A 19097-nucleotide genomic window follows, 5' to 3' on the forward strand; every position below is an offset into this window, starting at 1 on the left:
TCCGCACTTATATAGTCCAAAGACACTTCAGAAGTGTTATAAGACAAAATTTGATTCTGAAATAGTAGGATTGGCAATTAAAGGCATTGCAACTAATGGTGAAGTGATGGGGAATATGCAAGAGGCCAGAATTGGAGGAGCACAGGAATCTCAGAGGGTCGTCGGGCTGAAGGAGGTTACAGAGATAGGGGAAGTGCGAGGCCCTGGAGGGATTTGGATGCAAAATGTAAAATCGAGGTGTTGCTGGAATGGGAGCCAATGTAGATCAGTGAGCACAGCGGTGGGGGGAGATTTGTGGTGGCGGGTGATGGGTAAACGGGCCTTGGTGCAGGTTAGCATATGGGTAATAGAGTTTTGGATGAGGTCAGATTTTATGGAGGGTGGAAAATGGGAGGCAACCAGGAGTGCATTGGAATATTCGAGACTGGAGGTAACAAAGATGGGGATGAAGGTTTCAGCAGCAGCTGGGCTGAGGCAGGGTGGAAACAGGCTATATTACAAAGGTGGAAGTAGGCGGTCTTAGTGAAGTAGAGGATATGGGGTCAACAAAATATCACACAACAAATATCACACAAACATTCATCTGCTAATATTATGAACAGCACTTTTCAACTTTCTAGGTTCAGTTATTATCTCAAGGATAGCATACACTGGGATCTGTTCACAATGTCACTAGAAGTAGTGGGGAGTGGAAATCTTTACAACTGCATTTACAATGTCAATATCCACAGACATAGGAACAATCTCTAGTTAACGGTACTCTCATTTATATTATAGCATATCACGTCTCAAAATAATTTTTTTTTCATTCATGGGATGTGGGCGTCGCTGGCTAGGACAGCATTTATTGCCCATCCCTAATTGCCCTTGAGAAGGTAGTGGTGAGTTGCCTTCTGGAACTGCTGCAGTCCATATGGGGTAGGTGTACCCACAGTGCTGTTAGGGAGTTCCAGGATTTTGACCCAATGACAGTGAAGGAACGGCGATATAGTTCCACGTCAGGATGTTGTGTGGCTTGGAGGGGAACTTGCAGATGGTGGTGTTTCCATGTGTCTGCTGTTCTTGTCCTTCTAAGTGGTAGAGGTCACGGGTTTGGAAGGTGCTGTCTAAGGAGCCTTGGTGTGTTGCTGCAGTGCATCTTGTAGAAGATACACACTGCTGCCACTGTGCGTCGGTGGTGGAGAGAGTGAATGTTGAAGGTGGTGGATGGGGTGCCAGTCAAGTGGGCTGCTTTGTCCTGGATGGTGTTGAGCTTTTTGAGTGTTTTTGGAGCTGCACCCAATGAGGCAAGTGGAGAGTATTCCATCACACTCCTGACTTGTGTCTTGTAGATGGTGGACAGGCTTTGGGGAGTCAGGAGGTGAGTTACTCGCCACAGGATTCCTAGTCTCTGACCTGCTCTTGTAGCCATGGTATTTATATGGCTACTCCAGTTCAGTTTCTGGTCGATGATAACCCCCAGGATGTTGATAGTGGGGGATTCAGCAATGGTAATACCATTGAATGTCAAGGGGAGATGGTTAGTTTCTCTCTTGTTTGAGATAGTCATTGCCTGACACTTGTGTGGCGCAATTGTTACTTGCCACTTATCAGCCCAAGCCTGGATATAGACCAGGTCTTGCTGCATTTCTACACGGACTGCTTCACAATAGAATATCAAAGTACCATTTTAAAATTCATTCTTGGGATATTGGTTTCACTGGCATTTATTGCCCATCCCTAATTGCCCTTGAGAAGGTGGTGATCAGCCTTCTTCTTGAACCACTGCAGTCCCTGTGGTGATGGGGACAGCAGAGTGACTTGCCAAGCCACTTCAGAGAGACTGAAGTCACGTGTAGGCCAGACCGGTTATGGACGGTGGATTTCCTTCCTTCGAAGGTATTAGTGGACCAGTTGGGCTAGCTTTGTGACAATCAGACAGATTTTTAATTTCCAGATTGTTTTAAACGGAATTCAATAGCCTCAAACAGCCATGGTGGGATTTGAAGTCACCCTATCTGGATCATTCATCCAGTAACACAACCATACCCTGTTTATAAGAAGCAATTTTAAATAATTGACTGTGTTAATATCAGCAGAAGACATGCGACAGACCCTTTTTTTTAGGATTCAACCCTATTTAACTGCTTCTAGGTGGGATTGAATGTTATGGTGAGACACTACTTATTTATGCTAATCAAACCCAGATGTGAAATTACACCATTTCATACAACCTACAGCCAAGCCAAGCAGCAACTCGATTGTCCAGTGAAGGTACTCATTATTACTGAGACAGTTTCAAGTTCCCCTCTTGTTGGCCCCTTCAGTCTGATTTAATAAAGTCCCTGAAACTTTTGGCAGCTGTTTACCTTATACAAGGTGTTAAAAAAATTCCAAAACTACTGTTAACAGCCGAGCACACTGTGCAGAATATAATTAAAACGATGGAGATTGCAGGATGCCAGTCACCTTGAGGTGCCTGTTCTGGGGGGTGGGGTTGCTGGCTGTCCCTGGCCTTCACCTTTAATCCCATTACTCTCCTCTGGGCTTGGGTTCCTCAGCTGAGTCTCAGTTGGTAGTGCTCTTGCCTCTGAGTCAGAAGGCTATGGGTTCAAGATCCACTGTAGATACTTGAGCACAAAATCCAGGCTGGCACTCCAGTGCAGTATTGAGGGTGTGCTGCACTGTTGGAGGTGCCATCTTTCATGAGAGATTAAACGGAGGCCCTGTCTGGCGCCTCTGGTGGGCACACATCCCATGACACTATTTTGACGCAGGTTCGTTCTTCCCAGTGTCCTGGCCAATATTTATCCCTCCACCAACATCACTATAAAACAGATTGTCTGGTCTTTATCTCATTGCTGTTTCTGGGAGCTTGCTGTGTGCAAATTGGCTGCTGCATTTCCTTCATTACATCAGTGACTGCACCTCAGAAAGTAAGATCCGCTGTAAGGTGCTTTGGGATGTCTTGAGGCTGTGAAAAATGCTAGAAATGCGAGTTCATTCTCTTGGTAGAGTGCGATTTGCTGGTTTACAGTCATGCAACAGTTGTAGTATAACTCCAATCCAAACCACAAGAGCAGGAGTGCGAGGTGTGCTGCAGGAGGCAGACTCTGTCTGCGAACACTGGTTTAACAGCACGTGGAGTGTGGTGTCAGAGCAGGTTTAAGAACTGCTCAGTGGGAAAAGGAGTTGTTTTGAGTGTGGATGATTCCCACTGCTAAAACTATCAAACTTAAGAGCCAGAAGCAGAATTCCACACACACATACAAGTCCTGAGAATCTGATTCACAGCCAGTCAAGCTAGTCTGGTCCTGCCAGGTTGGAATCGATTCTGTAGTTACCAGGCACAGTATACTGTAGCTACAGTATAAACACACCCTTGGCATAGAATCATTGGACACAGGCCCACTCTGTCCAAGCTGACTCTTTGAAAGAGTTATCCAATTAGTCCCACTCCCCCTGCTCTTTCTCCATAGTTCTGCAAAGTTTTCCCTACTCCTGTTTAAATACAAATCCTCCTCATCTCCCCCCCGCCCACTCACTCTTCCCACCTGCTCCATTTCTTTTGCAAATCACTTTAAATTTTGTGTTCTCTGGTTATCAACCAGTTTTGTCCTTCTTTATTCCATTGCATGTTCAAGTGTTTAACCAACTTCCCTCTTAAATTTTGTGATTGACCAAACTTCCATGGCCAACCGGGGCAACGCACTCCACACTCCGATGACCTGTTCTGTTAAAACTCTCCTTCTACCATCACCCTTTGTGCTCCTTGTACTAATACTGTGCTCATGCCCTCCTCGTTACCCATTCACCAACAACTAGAGATAGCAGGGGTAATCTTAGCTAACCCGCCCAGAAGGGGAGCCAATAGGATTACATTAGCCACCTGTTTAACACGCCACCTGATGATATCATCCCACAACTTTTGTCAGTTTTCCACTGGGTGGGCTAGGTAAAAATGACCTTCAGTATTTACCCTCTCTCTTTCTGTTCCATTAAATACAGCCCCAGGTTAGCCTGAGACCAGTATCATTTCTGGTACATGGTTGTCTCTTCAGTCTGTGGTGCCCAGATCGGAACAGAGTACTGATTAGTGCACTGTAGAACCTTAAAAAAAAAATATAGAACTCAGAATGTCTCAAAGTGCTTTACAACCAAAGAATTGTTTTTGAAGTGTGGTCACTGTTGTAATGGAGAAAACAGAGCAGCCAATGTGTACACAGCAAGTTCTAAAAACAGCAATGAAATAACTGATCAGATGTTTTAGTAATCTCTGAAGACGATTGAGAAGTGGACTGAGCAGAGTGTTTAACATGATAGAAGGATGTGACTCATCCAGTGGGGGTATCAAGAACGAGGGAACATACTCTTGAAACTAGGCTGTTGAGGAGTGAAATCAGGAAGCACTTCTTCCATAGAAAGGGAATTAGAAATCTAGAACATTCTGCCCTAAATGGCTGTCAATACTGGGGGTCAATTGGAGCTTTCAAGACTGAGACTAATAGATTTTTGTTGGGTAATGGTATCAAGGGATAGCACACAAAGTCAAGTAAATAGAATTGAGGTACAGATCAGTCATCATCGAATTGAATGGCAGAACAGGCTCGAGGGGCCGAATGGCCTTCTCCTGTTTCTGATACTCATATGGTGGCGGTTGAGGAATAAATATTGGCTAGTACACTAGGATAACTCAATTGTTCTTGGGTTTAAGTAGTACAATGGGATCTTTTATAATCAACCCAAGAGGGCAAACAAGGCTTCAGTTTAACATTTCATTTGAAAGGCGGTACCTCTATCAGCATAGCACTCCTTCAGCCTAGATCACATACTGCAAGTCCTTGAAGTGGGATTTGATCCCATTGGGCTGGACTTTACTGGCCCCCCCGATGTCGGGAGTCGTGGTGGGGGGGGGGGGGGCCCAGAAAATAACTCGGGGAGAGGCCAACCATGGACCCCGACACTGGGCAGGACCCACCCCATATTACCGGCGGTGGCAAGGCCTTGTGGCAGCCGCCCTGCCGCTCCGTTTGGAGATCCGAGGCGGAACACTGGTTTGAAGGGGGGAGCAGTTAAGTTTTCAGGGCAGGAGGGGGGTGTGGAGCTGGGAAAATACTTGCGATTGGTGGAAGAGATGGTGGGAAGGGGTTGAAGGTAAAAGGTTAAAAACTTTGGGGATGTGGAAAAGGTCAGGATTGAAAAGTTAGATTTTTTGGGGGGAGGGGGCAATTAATAAATTGTTTAGTCATGGGTGGGGGGGGGTGAGAGAGGGGATTGAAACTTTTATTACATTTTTCACTTTAATTTTTAAACTAACGTAACTTTAAAAATGTAAATAACACTGAAGGGCTGGCAGTGGCACCGGACGCCATTGGCGGAGACAGAGCTCTTACCCCCTCCACCTCATCGGAGGGTGGGCAGGGGGTGTTGGACCACCCCGGCCATGTAAATCAGCCACCGCACAAAATATCGCAGCAGCTCTGTGGCGCACATCTCGCACGTGCGCTGTGCCATTTTTGAAGCTTGCCGCGCTGGGAAAATTCAGCCCATTATCTCCTGACTCCAAATTAAGAATGCTACCACTGAACCAAGCCCAAGTGGCTAATGATCAGTCTCAACAGCAAATGGCAATAGGCTGTTCAACTGTAGAGAGGCATCACAACTGAGCCCAGTTCTGCCATGATCCAACATCTTCTGCAACTTCTGCACTTGCATTTCTGCCACATCAACTTCAAAATTCTCAATGATATTAGTTTAGTTTAGTTTAGAGATACAGCACTGAAACAGGCCCTTCGGCCCACCGAGTCTGTGCCGACCATCAACCACCCATTTATACTAATTTTACACTAATTCCATATTCCTACCACATCCCCATCTGTCCATATATTTCCCTACCACCTACCTATACGAGGGGCAATTTATAATGGCCAATTAACCTATCAACCAGCAAGTCTTTGGCACTTGGGAGGAAACCGGAGCACCCGGAGGAAACCCACGCAGACACAGGGAGAACTTGCAAACTCCACACAGGCAGTACCCAGAATTGAACCCGGGTCGCTGGAGCTGTGAGGCTGCAGTGCTAACCACTGCGCCACTGTGCCCATATTAGTTGCGCTGTAGAAATTGGGCATCTTAATGTTATTCTCTCCAGTGAATAGTTCTAGAAACTATTTATCTAGTTATTTCAATTATTTTACTTTCTTGAAATCCACTGTCACTTTTTTATCTATTACAATTCTAACTCCATCTCTAATTGTTCTTTAAGTGCTGCAATATTGCAAGGTTTTTTCCTTTAATATCTTTAGCAGTTTTCATCTCTTGGGTCATTTTTGCATTTCTAATATTCCTTTTAACCTGCTTCAGTAAATTCCTGCACTCCTCCCAGCCTTCTTTCTCCTCCTCTTCCCTGTGAACTCATTATAGTTTGTTTTGCATTCCTATGGTGGGTGCGCGGAATGCACTGCCAGCGGTGGTAGTAGAAGCAGATACATTCGGGACATTTAAGCGACTCTTGGATAGGTACATGGATGATAGTAGAATGAAGGGTATGTAGGTAGTTTGATCTTAGAGTAGGTTAAAGGGTCGGCTCAACATCGTGGGCCGAAGGGCCTGTACTGTGCTGTACTGTTCTATGTTCTATATTTACACTTCGGTTGCCCTATTTTTCTATTCTTGGGGTTGGTGCTTCAGCGAATGCTGATTTAGAGGGTACACACTAATCTTATATATACAACATTATACTTTAAACCTGTACCATTTCTCCCCAACTGGGACATCTTCCAGTAACATTTCCCAGTTAGTATTTTAGTTCACCCTTCATTCCTTAAGAGTTTTCCTTTTTAAAGTAACATATTAATATCTTGGCCTTTGTTGATGTTTAGTGCTAGATAGTTGCATGTGTATTTTGGATAGTATTCCACAGGGGATCCCATTATTTCTGTGTCCACAAAAAGCAGGACAAATCCAACCCAATTACTGCCCTATCAGTCTACTCTCAATCATCAGCAAAGTGATGGAAGGGATCATAGATAGTGCTATCAAGCGGCAATTGCTCAGCAATAATCTGCTCACTGACGCTCAGTTTGGGTTCCGTCAGGGCCATTCAGATCCTGGTTGTTGGAGGTCAATCAGCTGAGCTCCAGGACATCATTGCAGGAGTTCCTCAGGGTAGTGTCCTAGGCCCAACCATCTTCAGCTGCTTCATCAATGACCTTCCTTCAATCATAAGGTCAGAAGTGGGGATGTTCATGATGATTACACAATGTTCAGCACCATTCGCAACTCCTCAGATACTGAAGCAGCCCGTGTAGAAATGCAGCAAGACCTGGACAACATCCAGGCTTGGGCTGATAGTAACATGCATGCCACACAAGTGCCAGACAATGACCATCTCAAACAAAAGAAAATCTAACCATCTCCCCTTGATGTTCAATGGCATTACCATCACTGAATCCTGCACTATCAACATCCTGGGGGTTACCATTGACCAGAAACTGAACTGGAGCAGCCACATAAATACTGTGGCTACAAGAGGCACAGTGGTGCAGTGGTTAGCACTGCAGCCTCACAGCTCCAGCGACCCGGGTTCAGTCCTGGATGCTGCCTGTGCGGAGTTTGCAAGTTCTCCCTGTGACCATGTGGGTTTCTGCTGGGTGCTCTGGTTTCCTCCCACAGCCAAAGACTTGCAGGTTGATAGGTAAATTGGCTGTTGTAAATTGCCCCTAGTGTAGGTAGGTGGTCGGAGAATGGTGGGAATGTGGTAGGGAATATGGGATTAATGTAGGATTAGTATAAATGTATAAATGGGTGGTTGTTGGTTGGCACAGACTCAGTGGGCTGAAGGGCCTGTTTCAGTGCTGTATCTCTAAATAAATAAAGAGCAGGTCAGAGGCTGGGAATTCTGTGGCAAGTAACTCACCTCCTGTCTCCCCAATGCCTGTCCACCATCTACAAGGCACAAGTCAGGAGTGTAATGGAATACTCTGCACTTGCCTGGATGGGTACAGCTCCAACAACAATCAAGAAGCTGGACACCATCCAGGACAAAACAGCCCGCTTGATTGGCACCCCAACTACTACCTTCAAGATTCACTCCCTCCACCACTGATGCACATTGACAGCAGTGTATACCATCTACAAGATGCACTGCAGCAACACACCAAGGCTCCTTCAACAGCACCTGTGACCTCTACCACCTAGAAGGACAAGGGCTGTGGATGCAGGGGAACACCACCACCTGCAAGTTCCCCTCCAAGCCACACACCATCCTGACATGGAACTATATCGCCGTTCCTTCACAGTCGCTGGGTCAAAATCCTGGAACTCCCCTCCAAACACTGGCTAGTACACTGGGATAGTTCATTGTTCTTGGGTTTAAGTAGTACAATGGCGTACCCCAGGGATTGCAGCAGTTCAAGAAGAAGCTCACCACCACCTTCTCAAAGGCAATTAGGGATGGGCAATTAATGCTGGCCTAGCCAGTGATGCCCACATCCCATGAACAAATAATGAAAAAAAGGTATCTTGGATCTATTGTGATCACGTATAACAATCAGATCTAATTCTGGGCTTCCTTCTGATTGTGGTGGTGGGTGGGGTGGGAGCAGGGAGAGGTCCCTTGGTGCATTTGGTTGAATTGTATGAATGCTTAAAGAATTTGGGTGTAATTCGTCCTGAATGAAGGAGTTAAACTAACAGATGCTGGGATGTGATACTATGCCTTGTCCAGCTTCATATACTATCAGTCAAAGAGCTTAATATCAAGACAATCAGGTTAACAAAACAAACGGGCATCGTGTTTTTCAGTTCTGATTTGATAGCTTCACTTCTATTAAAGAATTCCTAATTTATGTTGAGGTTAATTGACATCACTACTTTGTTGCCTTTGTTCAGTCTTATTGAAAAGAAACATGGAGTATCTGGACTTTCAAGCTTATTGTCTATTCTTAACAACTTAGCAATTAATAATCTTTTACAGATACATTTTTTAGACACACATAGTTTTCCTGGCAGTCCCAATCTGCAGATATATCTCCCAGTGTCGGTGTATCTAGGTCAATCCGAAAGATTTCTCTCGCAGATTCACCAAACCTACAGCCAGCTTCCCAAGTGCACATTCTCTCTCTCCATTAACTCAGCCAGACAGAGATGTACTGACAAAGCAGAATACCAGAAACTCTCTGTTGGAACAATTAAGAGAAGCTTAAAAGTAGAAACCTGATTAGCTAGCAAGAATAAAAATAGGAGATAAAAAATGTGAACGGTAAATGCTGGAAATTCGCAGTCCAGGGCATGTGAGGAACAACAACAACTTGCATTTATGTAGCGCCTTCAATATAATAAAATGCCCCAACCTACTTTACAAGTGTTATCGAACAAAATTTGACACTGAGCTCCATAAGGAGATGTTAAGGCAGATGACCAGAAGCTTAGTCAAAGAGGTAGGTTTTGAGGAGCGTCTTAAAGGATGAAACAGGTAGAGAGGCAGAGAGATTTACGGAGAGAATTCCAGGGAGTATGTCCTTGGCATCTGAAGGCATGGCCACCAATGGTGGAGCAATCAAAATCGGGAATGCTCAAGAGGGCAGGATTGGTGGAGTGCAGAGATCTCGGAGGACTGTAAGGCTGGAGGACATAACAGTGTTAGGGAGGTGTGAGGCTGAGAATGGATTTAAACATGAGGATGAGAATTTTAAAATCGAGGCATTGCTTAACTGTGAGCCAATGTAGGTCAAAGTGCACAAGACAGACAGGTGAATGGTACATGGTGCAAGTGAGATCATGGGCAGCAGTGTTTTGAATGACCACAAGTTTGTGGAGGGTAGAACTAGGGAGGCCAACCAGGTGTGCGTTGTAATAACCAAGTCTGGAGGTAACAAAGTCATGGATGAGGGATTCAATAGCAGATGAGCTGAGGCAAGAGCGAAGTCAGTCGATTTTACAAAGGTGGAAATAGGTGATCTGAGTGATAGTGGGGATATGTGGTAGGAAGCTAATATCAGGGTCAAATATAACACCAAAGTTTCAAACAGTCCCTTAGAATTAAGGGAGCGAAGATGGGGGAGATACCAGGGCAAACGACTAGGTTGAGAGAATGTAATGGCTTTAGTGGAGACGAGGGCATCAAAGAGGCTGCGATTTAACAAATTTGTAGCTGCAGAAATGTCATGAAGAATTGTAGGCCAAAGGTTATATAGTTGGGAATTTGAAAGGTCAGTAGTAAGAGACTTGAGGGAGAATTTTTTCCAGGGGCGAACACAGAAGAAATAGGGTAGGGAGGGGAAAGGGAATATGAGTTAAGAGCAATACAAGGAAATGATCAGAGCGTGCCTTATCAGTGATAGTAACGCAGGAGTAGTGAGGCCAAGTGAGATAACAAGATCAAGGGTTGGCTGTGAATATAGGAAGGAGAGTTTTTATGAAGGGAGAGATTTAGGGAGGAAAGCGGGCAGTAAACTCAGAGGAGAGAGAGAAAGAAGAGTTGAGATGGAGGTTGAAATCACCAAAGATGAAAAATCTCTCCGTGCAGAGGCAGAGGGAGGAACGCAGTGAAGGTATCTCAGTGAAAAGCTTAGTGTGATACTTGGATGGGCAATAAAAAGCAAGGATTTAAAAAGAGAGATGTGAGGGATGGGGCAGAGTGAGATGCTGAAAGGAGGAGAAATTACCAGAGGAGCAGGGAGACAGTCCAAGATGTAATTTAAAGATAAAGGCTACACTACCTCCACCACAGCGGTCTGAGTGGGGCAAATGGTAGAAAGAATAGCCAGGAGGGGAAGTTTCTTTAAGGGGAAGGTATCATCACCCCTCAACTATGTCTCTGTCAAAGCCATGATGTCAAGCTAGTCATCATGATAAGCTCATGTATGGCCCTTATTTACAAGTAAACATGCATTCTGGAGGGTGATACAGAGAAATCAACATTTGCCCTTACCAATACAGTTCTAACAAAGGATTTCGACTGGAAATGTCAAGCCATCTCTCAACACGCTGGTAAACATGCTGCAGCTGAGACAGTTGGAGCAAACCCACTTCAGAAACAACCTACTGAATAAGGTTGAGTAAGACAATTTACAGTTTACACTATGTGAATTGCTCTTGAAAAAAAGTAGTTGTTTTCTTGAAAGAAGAGTTCTCAGAAGAACTGTTAGGAATTAACATTTAGGCCAACGTACTCTTCTCGTCTTCTGGAGAAAAGACTGGATCTGTGGAACAGGCGGACTTAATTTACTGAAACAATGTTTAACCTACTGAATATTTAAAACAGGCTGTCATATTCATAGCAATCCCTTTTAAAAATCAAAATGGTTTTAAAAAGGAATTAAAACAGTTCACACTTATAAAGCATCCTTTAACTCATATGGAGATCACTCCAATTACAACTTGCATTTACACGGCATCTTGAATATAGTAAACTGTCCCAAAGCACTTCACAGGAACATTATCTGACACAATTTGGTACTGAGCCACATAAGGAGATATTAGGACAAATGATCAAAAGCTTGGTTAAAAAGTAAGGTGTAAAGGAGCTTCTTAAAGGAGGAGAGAGGTGGAGAGGTTTAGGGAAGGAAGTGGGTGCAGGCTGGGTGTAAGGCTGAAGCAGATTGCAAGGCTGAAGTCAGTGACAAAGAAGAGTGAGGAGAGAGATTAGGAGAGATTTATATATGCAGAGGGTTATTTAGGGCATGGAATAATTTGCCATAGGGAATAGTTGAGGCAGAAAACATTGTATGTTTTGATGGAAAATGGATAAGCATTTGAAACAGAGGAAGATGCAGAGCTATGGCAAGAGCACAGGGCAGTGGGATTAGTTTTGGGTTGCTCTAGCAAGGAGCTGGTCTAACAAGATGGGCTGAATGGCCTCATTCTGAGCTATGGTTCTATGGGTGGAGTTTGTCAGTGGGGGAATTTGCAAGTAAGGACAGCAACAAACAATTTGCATTTATGTAGCACCTTTAATATAGTAAAACGTCCCAAGGCGTTTCACAGGAAGGTAATCAGATAGAAATCGACACTGTGCCAAATAAGGAGACATTAGGATAGCTTGTTCAAAGAGGAAGGCTTTAAGGAGGTCTTAAGAGAGGAGTGGCAAAAAGGTTTTGGGGGGGAGGGGAGGACATTCCAGAGATTAGGGCATAGACGGCCAAGAATTCTAAACTCTCCATCTATTTCTGTTAACACAACAAAAAGAACCAATGATATCATTGGGATTATTAGCTTAATGGAGTGTCTGAGGATTGATAGTCAGAAACCTGGATTGAATTAGTATCAAAGTTGTATGTTAATCCAGCTCTTGTGTACTGTCAGGCTCAAGAACCCTTCCAAACTTGTAACCCCAGTGATAAAAGCGGGAATAGAGGCAAAAGTATTGAAGTTATTGAAAATACAATCAAGCGACATGGAGGGAGAGTTGATGTACTGAGGGGGTAGAATTCGATGGGCTGAATGGTTTTCTCTCATCGCTAACTTTTCCTCTGCTTCTTATACTCCTAGGCTCACTCGTAAAAAAGGAAAGACGATCATTTCATTCTGGTATGGCTTTGACCTAAAGCTGGAAATCTACAAGAACCCACAAGTCTAGAAGCTTCCCTCTCGAACAGCAACTAACCTCTAATTAACCTCAGGTTGTCCTGCACAAACACCAGTTAGACTTTGTGACCTTAAACTGACATTAGCAGAATAAACTATTGTAATTATATGGTGTAACATTTTTTTTCTGTTATAAAACAGTTTATCCTTTGACTTACTGTGAAGATGCCATGGGTGATCTGTTGCCTTATTAAAGAGAGCAAATCGATACGAGTTAACGCATGGTTTTTTTAATTTTTATTTTTTCACAGGATGTGGGCGTTGCTGGCTAGGCCTGCATTTATTGCCCATCCCTAATTGTCCCCGAGAAGGTGGTGGTGAGCCGCTTTCTTGAACCGCTGCAGTCCGTGTGGGGTAGGTACTAGAGGCCTACTTAGGTCGGGGAAAAGGAACCCGACCCCAACTCGACCGAACCACAGTGGACCTGAGCCCGACCCGTCCCGAGTCCCTCTGATTTAGCCCCGGGCCCCGCTCGACCCGACTCGAGCCCAACCCGACCATCCCTTGACTTACCTTCGGACTCGGAAGCTGCAGCACATGCATGATGACGTCACAGTGACGTCACTCGCTCACTGCGCAGACTCAGTTTCGTCCAGGACTCCCAGCTCAGGTAAGTTTTTAAATTTCAATACCTACCAGCAGAGCACTTACCGTGTGTCCGGCCCGACCCGACCCAACTCGACCTGGATTCGGACCGACCCAACCCAAGCCCAAAAGCCCGACCCGACCCGAACCCGACACATGTCGTCGGGTCCTGTCGGGTTCGGGTCGGGTAGTAGGCCTCTAGTAGGTACACCCACAGTGCTGTTAGGAAGGGAGTTCCAGGATTTTGACCCAGCAACAGTGAAGGAACAGTGATATAGTTCCAAGTCAGGATGGTGTGTGACTTAGAGGGGAACTTGCAGATGGTGGTGTTCCCATGTGTCTGCTGCCCTTGTCCTTCTTGATGGTAGAGGTCGCTGGTTTGGAAGGTGCTGTCGAAGGAGCCTTGGTGAGTTGCTGGCATGCAACTTATAGATGGTACACACTGCTGCCACTGTGCATCGGTGGTGGAGGAGTGAATGTTGAAGGTGGTAGATGGGGTGCCAATCAAGCAGGCTACTTTGTCCTGGATGGTGTCGAGCTTCTTGAATGTTGCTGGAGCTGCACTCATCTGGGCACGTGGAGAGTATTCCATCACACTCCTGACTTGTACCTTGTAGATGTTTAGGGAGTCAGGAGGTCAGTTACTCACAGCAGGATTCCTAGCCACTGACCTGCTCTTGTAGCCACAGTAGTTATATGGCTACTCCAGTTCAGTTTCTGGTCAATGGTAACCCCCAGGATGTAAAATAAATACATATCCTGAAAGTTTCCTAAATGAGTGATTGGGAGAATGTATCTTGCTTTCACAACAACAATAACTTGCATTTATATAGCACCTTTAACATAGTAAAACATGCCAAGGTGCCTTCACAGAAGCATTATCAAATAAATATTAGATCTTGAGTCATGCAAGGAGATATTAGGACAGATGACCAAAAGTTTAGCCAAAGAAGTGGGTTTTAAGGAGCATCTTAAAGGAGGAGAGAAAGAAAAGTAGAGAGGCGGAGAGGTTTTGGGAGGAAATTCCAGAGCTTTGGGCCTAGACAGCTGAACACACAAACATCAACGATGGAGTGATTAAAATCATGGATGGATTGGAGAACTACTGAGATCTCGAAGGCTTGTAGGGCTGGAAGAGGTTACAGAGATAGGAGTGGAGAGATTTGAACAAATGGATAAGGATTTTAAAATCAAGGCATTGCTGGACAGGAGCCAATGTAGGTCAGCAAGCACAGGGGTAATTGGTGAATGGGACTTGGTGCGAGTTAGGATACAGGCTGCATAGTTTTGGATGGGCTCAAGTCTATGTAGGGTGGAAGATGGCAGGCTGGCCAGGAGGCCCTTGGAATAGTCTAGAGGTAGCAAAGGCATGGATGAGGGTTTCAGCAGTGATGGCGTAAATATGTAGTCGGAAGCTCATCTCGTGGTCAAATATGACACCTTGGTTGCGAACAGTCTGGTTCAGCCCCAGACACCTGTCGAAGAGGGATGGAGTCAGTGGCTAGGGAACGGAATTTTTAATAGGGACCGAAGACAATGTCGGGGTGGAGACCTGATTGGGGGGATTCAAACAAGGAGTTGTGGGAAAGATGGGCAAGGGGCGGGTGACAACATGCTCAAGGACTTTGGAGAGGAAAGGAAGTTTGGAGATTGGACAGTGGTTGCAAGGACAGAGGGGTCAAGGGTGGATTTTTTGAGGAGAGGGATGATGACAGCAGATTTGAAAGGGAGGGGGACAGTACCTGAGAACAATATCAGCTAGCATGGGGGCCAGGAAGGGCAGTGGCTGATTCATAACAGTAAGAGTGTGTCATTAGGTTTCCATTGTTACTCAGTGGTAGCACTCTCACCTCAGAGTTGTGAGTTCCAGTTTCACTCCAGGGATTTGAGCATACAATCTTGGCTGGTGGTCTACTGCAGTACTGAGGGCGTGCTGCATTGTTGCAGGTGCCATTTTTTGGATAAGATAAACTAAGGCCCTGTCTGCCTTCTCAGGTGGACATAAAATCCCATGACATCATTTTGAAGAGGAGCTGGGGCGTTCTCCTTGCCAATATTTATCCTTCAACCAATATCACTATGTGTGGGAGCTTGCTATATGTAAATTGGCTGCCACATTTCCCTACATTACAAGAGTGACTACACTTCAAAAGAATTTCATTTGCTCTGAAGCACTTTGGGACACCCTAAGGTCGTGAAAGGCGCTATACAAAGTTTTTCTTTCATGTTGCCGCCCTCCGCACCATTTGCCCATTAAGCCAAGATCAGAACCCTCTGTGCAGAAATATCACTACTCACAAGCCCATGCACTATCTCTGTCTATCTATTCCACCAATATAGCATAGAAAACCTGAGCCAGCATCAAATTAAAAGTGTTCAATTCTTGCATATGGGCATGTGCGGTGAATAGTGGGTTTGGAGAACCAGCTGAATATAATTGTCTTAAAGAGACTGTTGCAATAAAGGTCTTTTTATTACCCAGCCTCAGTACAGTGTCTTCAATCAGTCCACATCTTCCAGCTCGCAAAACCAGATTCGGCAACGCTCAGCTTTTGACTCCTGGCGCTCACGTTGTTAACTTATCCAGTGCCATTCACAAGCCTAATTGTCAACCTGATCAGAATATAAGTCATTAACAGTGACTTATAGTGACACAGTGTGAATCTACAGAGCTCAAATAGTTTACTATGTTACATAAATATTCTAACACTCTGTGAAAATGTGCTGTTCATTAAAAGGAACAAGTGCACACAATTAAGAGTGTTGGACAAGATGTCTTTCTGTTAAAGATGTTAAGTGAGAACAATACCAACTCTTACCTTATTAGGATTCAGCTTTAAAAATGATCCTAGGGGTCATTTCCTATATGTCAACTGTGGCTAAGTAGTTAGTAATCTTATTACTGAGTCAGAGGTTATGGGTTCAAATACCACTCCAGTGACTTGGCTACATAATCTAGGCTGATATTTCACTGCAGTACTGAGAGAGTGCTGTACTGTTGGAGGTGTTGTCTTTCAGAGGAGCTATTAAATCAAGTCCCTGTTCTCTCTCTTGGTTGGATGTGAAAGATCTCATGGCACTGTTCAAAGAAGAGCAAGTGAGTTATTGTTAGTGTCCTGGCCAGTGTTTATCCCTCAACCAACATCACTATCTGGTCATTATCACATTAATCTGTGGGACCTTGTTCCTACAACAGTAACTATGGTTCAAGTGACATGTTGTGAAAGCACTATATAAATGCAAGTACTTTCGTAGTGTAGGGAACATAGCAGCCGATTGGCATACGCAAGCTCCCACAAACAACAATATGATAAATTACCAGGTAGTCTGTTTTCTTGATGATTGTTGAGGGAGAATTATGCGTCAGAATACCAGCAAAACTTTTTTGCTCCTTTGAGTAGTGTGATGGGAATCTTTCACGTCCATCTGAGATGGAAGGCAAGCCTTGAAAGATAGCACTTCAATGGTGCAGCACTCCATCATCACTGCACTGGAGTGTCAGCCTAAAGAAAGAAAGAAAGAACTTGCAATTATATAGTGCTATTCATGACCTCAGAATGCCCAAACGTAATGAAGTACTTTTGAAGTGTAGTCACTGTTGTAATATTGGGAACGATGGCAGCCAATTTGCACACAGCAGCATTCCACCAAGAGCAATGAGAGAATGGCTGTATAATTTTTTTTTATGTGCTCGTGTCTCTAGAGTGGGGCTTGAACCCATATCCCAAGAGCCTCTATACTCAGCGACAAATGGAATAATTTATTGGTTGTGGCAGTAGAAGTAAGGCAATGGGGTTATTGGTTGGAAATTAGGATGGCTACCAAAGGGACAAGCTTCAATGGGTCGAATGGTCTTACCTCTTGTTGACTTTTTAAAAATCATTTTTCCACTCAGTCCCTGGTCTGTGTTATCAGTCTGTGAATATCAGTAGGGACACTACAGTTGGCCTCATCAACCCATCCTCAAAAGAGAAAAAAAAACCCCTAAAACATCCAATGATTTATGCTGGAAAATGCAAATATGAGGGCATCATAGAAACATAGAAAATAGGAGCAGGAGTAGGCCATTTGGCCCTTCGAGCCTGCTCCACTATTCATTAAGGACAGGATGTGGCTAGAATGTGATGAGTTCCCACTGAAGACTCGCATGGAGAATGGGCACTTGGGATGAAGTACCACAGGGCTTCCCAAGGAAGCCTGTCCCATTATGAGACCAGCAGCTTCAGGAGAACATAAGAAACAGATTGGAGAATGGGAGCTTGGTGCTAGCAGGGTCATTTTCTGCTTCTGAATGAACCATTGCCTGCTGGTGGTGCCTTTTGGAAATTCAGGTGAACATGAGGTATGAATTTCCAACCGTTCAAAACATAGGACTTACTGAACGAGAAAGGACCAAGGTCTATCTATCCAATTCACCTTCTATCATCCTAATAAAGTTGTTTAAGATGATTAAAGGATTTGATAGGCGAGATAGATACTATTCCCTCTATTGGTGAGAGCATGGGGAGAGCTTAAAGTTAGAGCTAGCTTCAGTTGTGAAGACTGGTATGTCTTCATCACATAAAGGTAGTGGAAATCTAGAACTCTATCCTTCAAAGAGCTGTTGAGGCTAGGGTTCAATTGAAAATTTCAAAACTGAGATTGATCAAATTTTTGTTAGCCTTTGTATTAAAGAAATTAGGCAACAAGGGTGGGTAGATGGATGTAAGATACAGATCAGCCATGATCCAACTGAATGTGGCATATGCTCGAGATGCTGACTGGTCTCCTCCCAATCCTATGTTTCAACCTGGTGTCTGAATGATACAACAATAATAGAGTTTTTGACTAATTTCAACAATCAATCTCTATCAATTAGTCTACAACAGACCCAGACATGATGCAAGGAATGCCCCAGCAGTGGAAAACTTTGAGAAGCAAAGGTCCAAAGTCACCTATTCCTTCCAAGCATTCTACACTTACCAGAGAAAGAGAAAACCCAAGAGAGAGAGAAAAGCCAGGAAAGAGAGAGAAAGAGAGAAAAAAGCCGAGATAGATAGATCTAAAAAGGAAGAATGTGCAGGGTTACAGGGAGGAGGGGAAATGGCATTAGGTGAATTACTCACTCAGAGAGCCAGAGCAGACACGATGGGCTGAATGGCCTCCTTCTGTCCTTTAATAATTCTGTGATTCTATGTTTCAAATGACCCATATACTCGATCGCAAAATGTTATTTTCTGAAAGATAAAGTCAGAATATTAAGTGTAACGTGTACCTGTATTTCTGATGTGCAGTTCCAGTAGGAAAGATTGCCTCCCAGGAGTGTCAAGTTGAATAACTCCTCCTCCGTGTACTCCTGCCACCAGCTAATCCAGTGATCCTTTCTAATTGATAACAAAATAATTTTTTTGCAATTTTCCACAAGGTGGGTAAAGCAAAATACGCTTTTGCTTGTCTTCCCTCCAAACATCCTTTAGAGATGATTAAGTAGCTCATTCGCATATAGATGTCCCAGATTAGTTATTGCATCTTTGCTAAAAATAAGAGATGGTCCTTTAAATTTGGGTCCTTTTGTATTAATTTCACTCCGACAACCTTTAATATTTTTAAAAATCTGATTACGTGGGAATGGTTTGACAACGATCAAACTCTTCACATGTGGATCACAGTCAGTTCTGTGCTACAGAGATTGAGGGAAGACTGTCCTCTGTGGACCAGGACTGTATCCTAGAGTTGTAGGAACTTACGCTAACCCTTTATAAATCAGTGGTTAGGCTTCCGGTGCAATAATGTGTCCAATTCTGGGCACTACACTTTAGGAAAGATGTCAAAGCCTTGGAGAGAACGCAGGTATACCAGAATCATACCAGGGATACAGAATTTCAGTGATATGGAGAGACTAGAGAAGCTGGGTTTTTCTCCTTACAGCAGGGAAGGTTAAAGGGAGATTTAATAGAGGTGTTTAA

At 44.2% G+C, this 19097-nt stretch overlaps 1 protein-coding gene across 1 annotated transcript in view; it reads left to right on the plus strand.

Annotated features, from left to right (window-relative positions):
• The window catches only part of LOC137372657 (uncharacterized), a 43929-nt gene extending 31198 nt beyond the window's left edge, over positions 1 to 12731 (plus strand). The window contains exon 5 of the mRNA XM_068036674.1: positions 12472 to 12731. Within this exon, the coding sequence (XP_067892775.1) occupies positions 12472 to 12483 (12 nt within the window). The 3' untranslated portion in view covers positions 12484 to 12731. The remainder of the gene's footprint in view (positions 1 to 12471) is intronic.
• The last annotated feature ends 6366 nt before the right edge of the window (positions 12732 to 19097 follow it).

The sequence above is a fragment of the Heterodontus francisci genome, chromosome 8 (assembly GCF_036365525.1).
Source record: "Heterodontus francisci isolate sHetFra1 chromosome 8, sHetFra1.hap1, whole genome shotgun sequence".
Lineage (NCBI taxonomy): Eukaryota > Metazoa > Chordata > Chondrichthyes > Heterodontiformes > Heterodontidae > Heterodontus > Heterodontus francisci.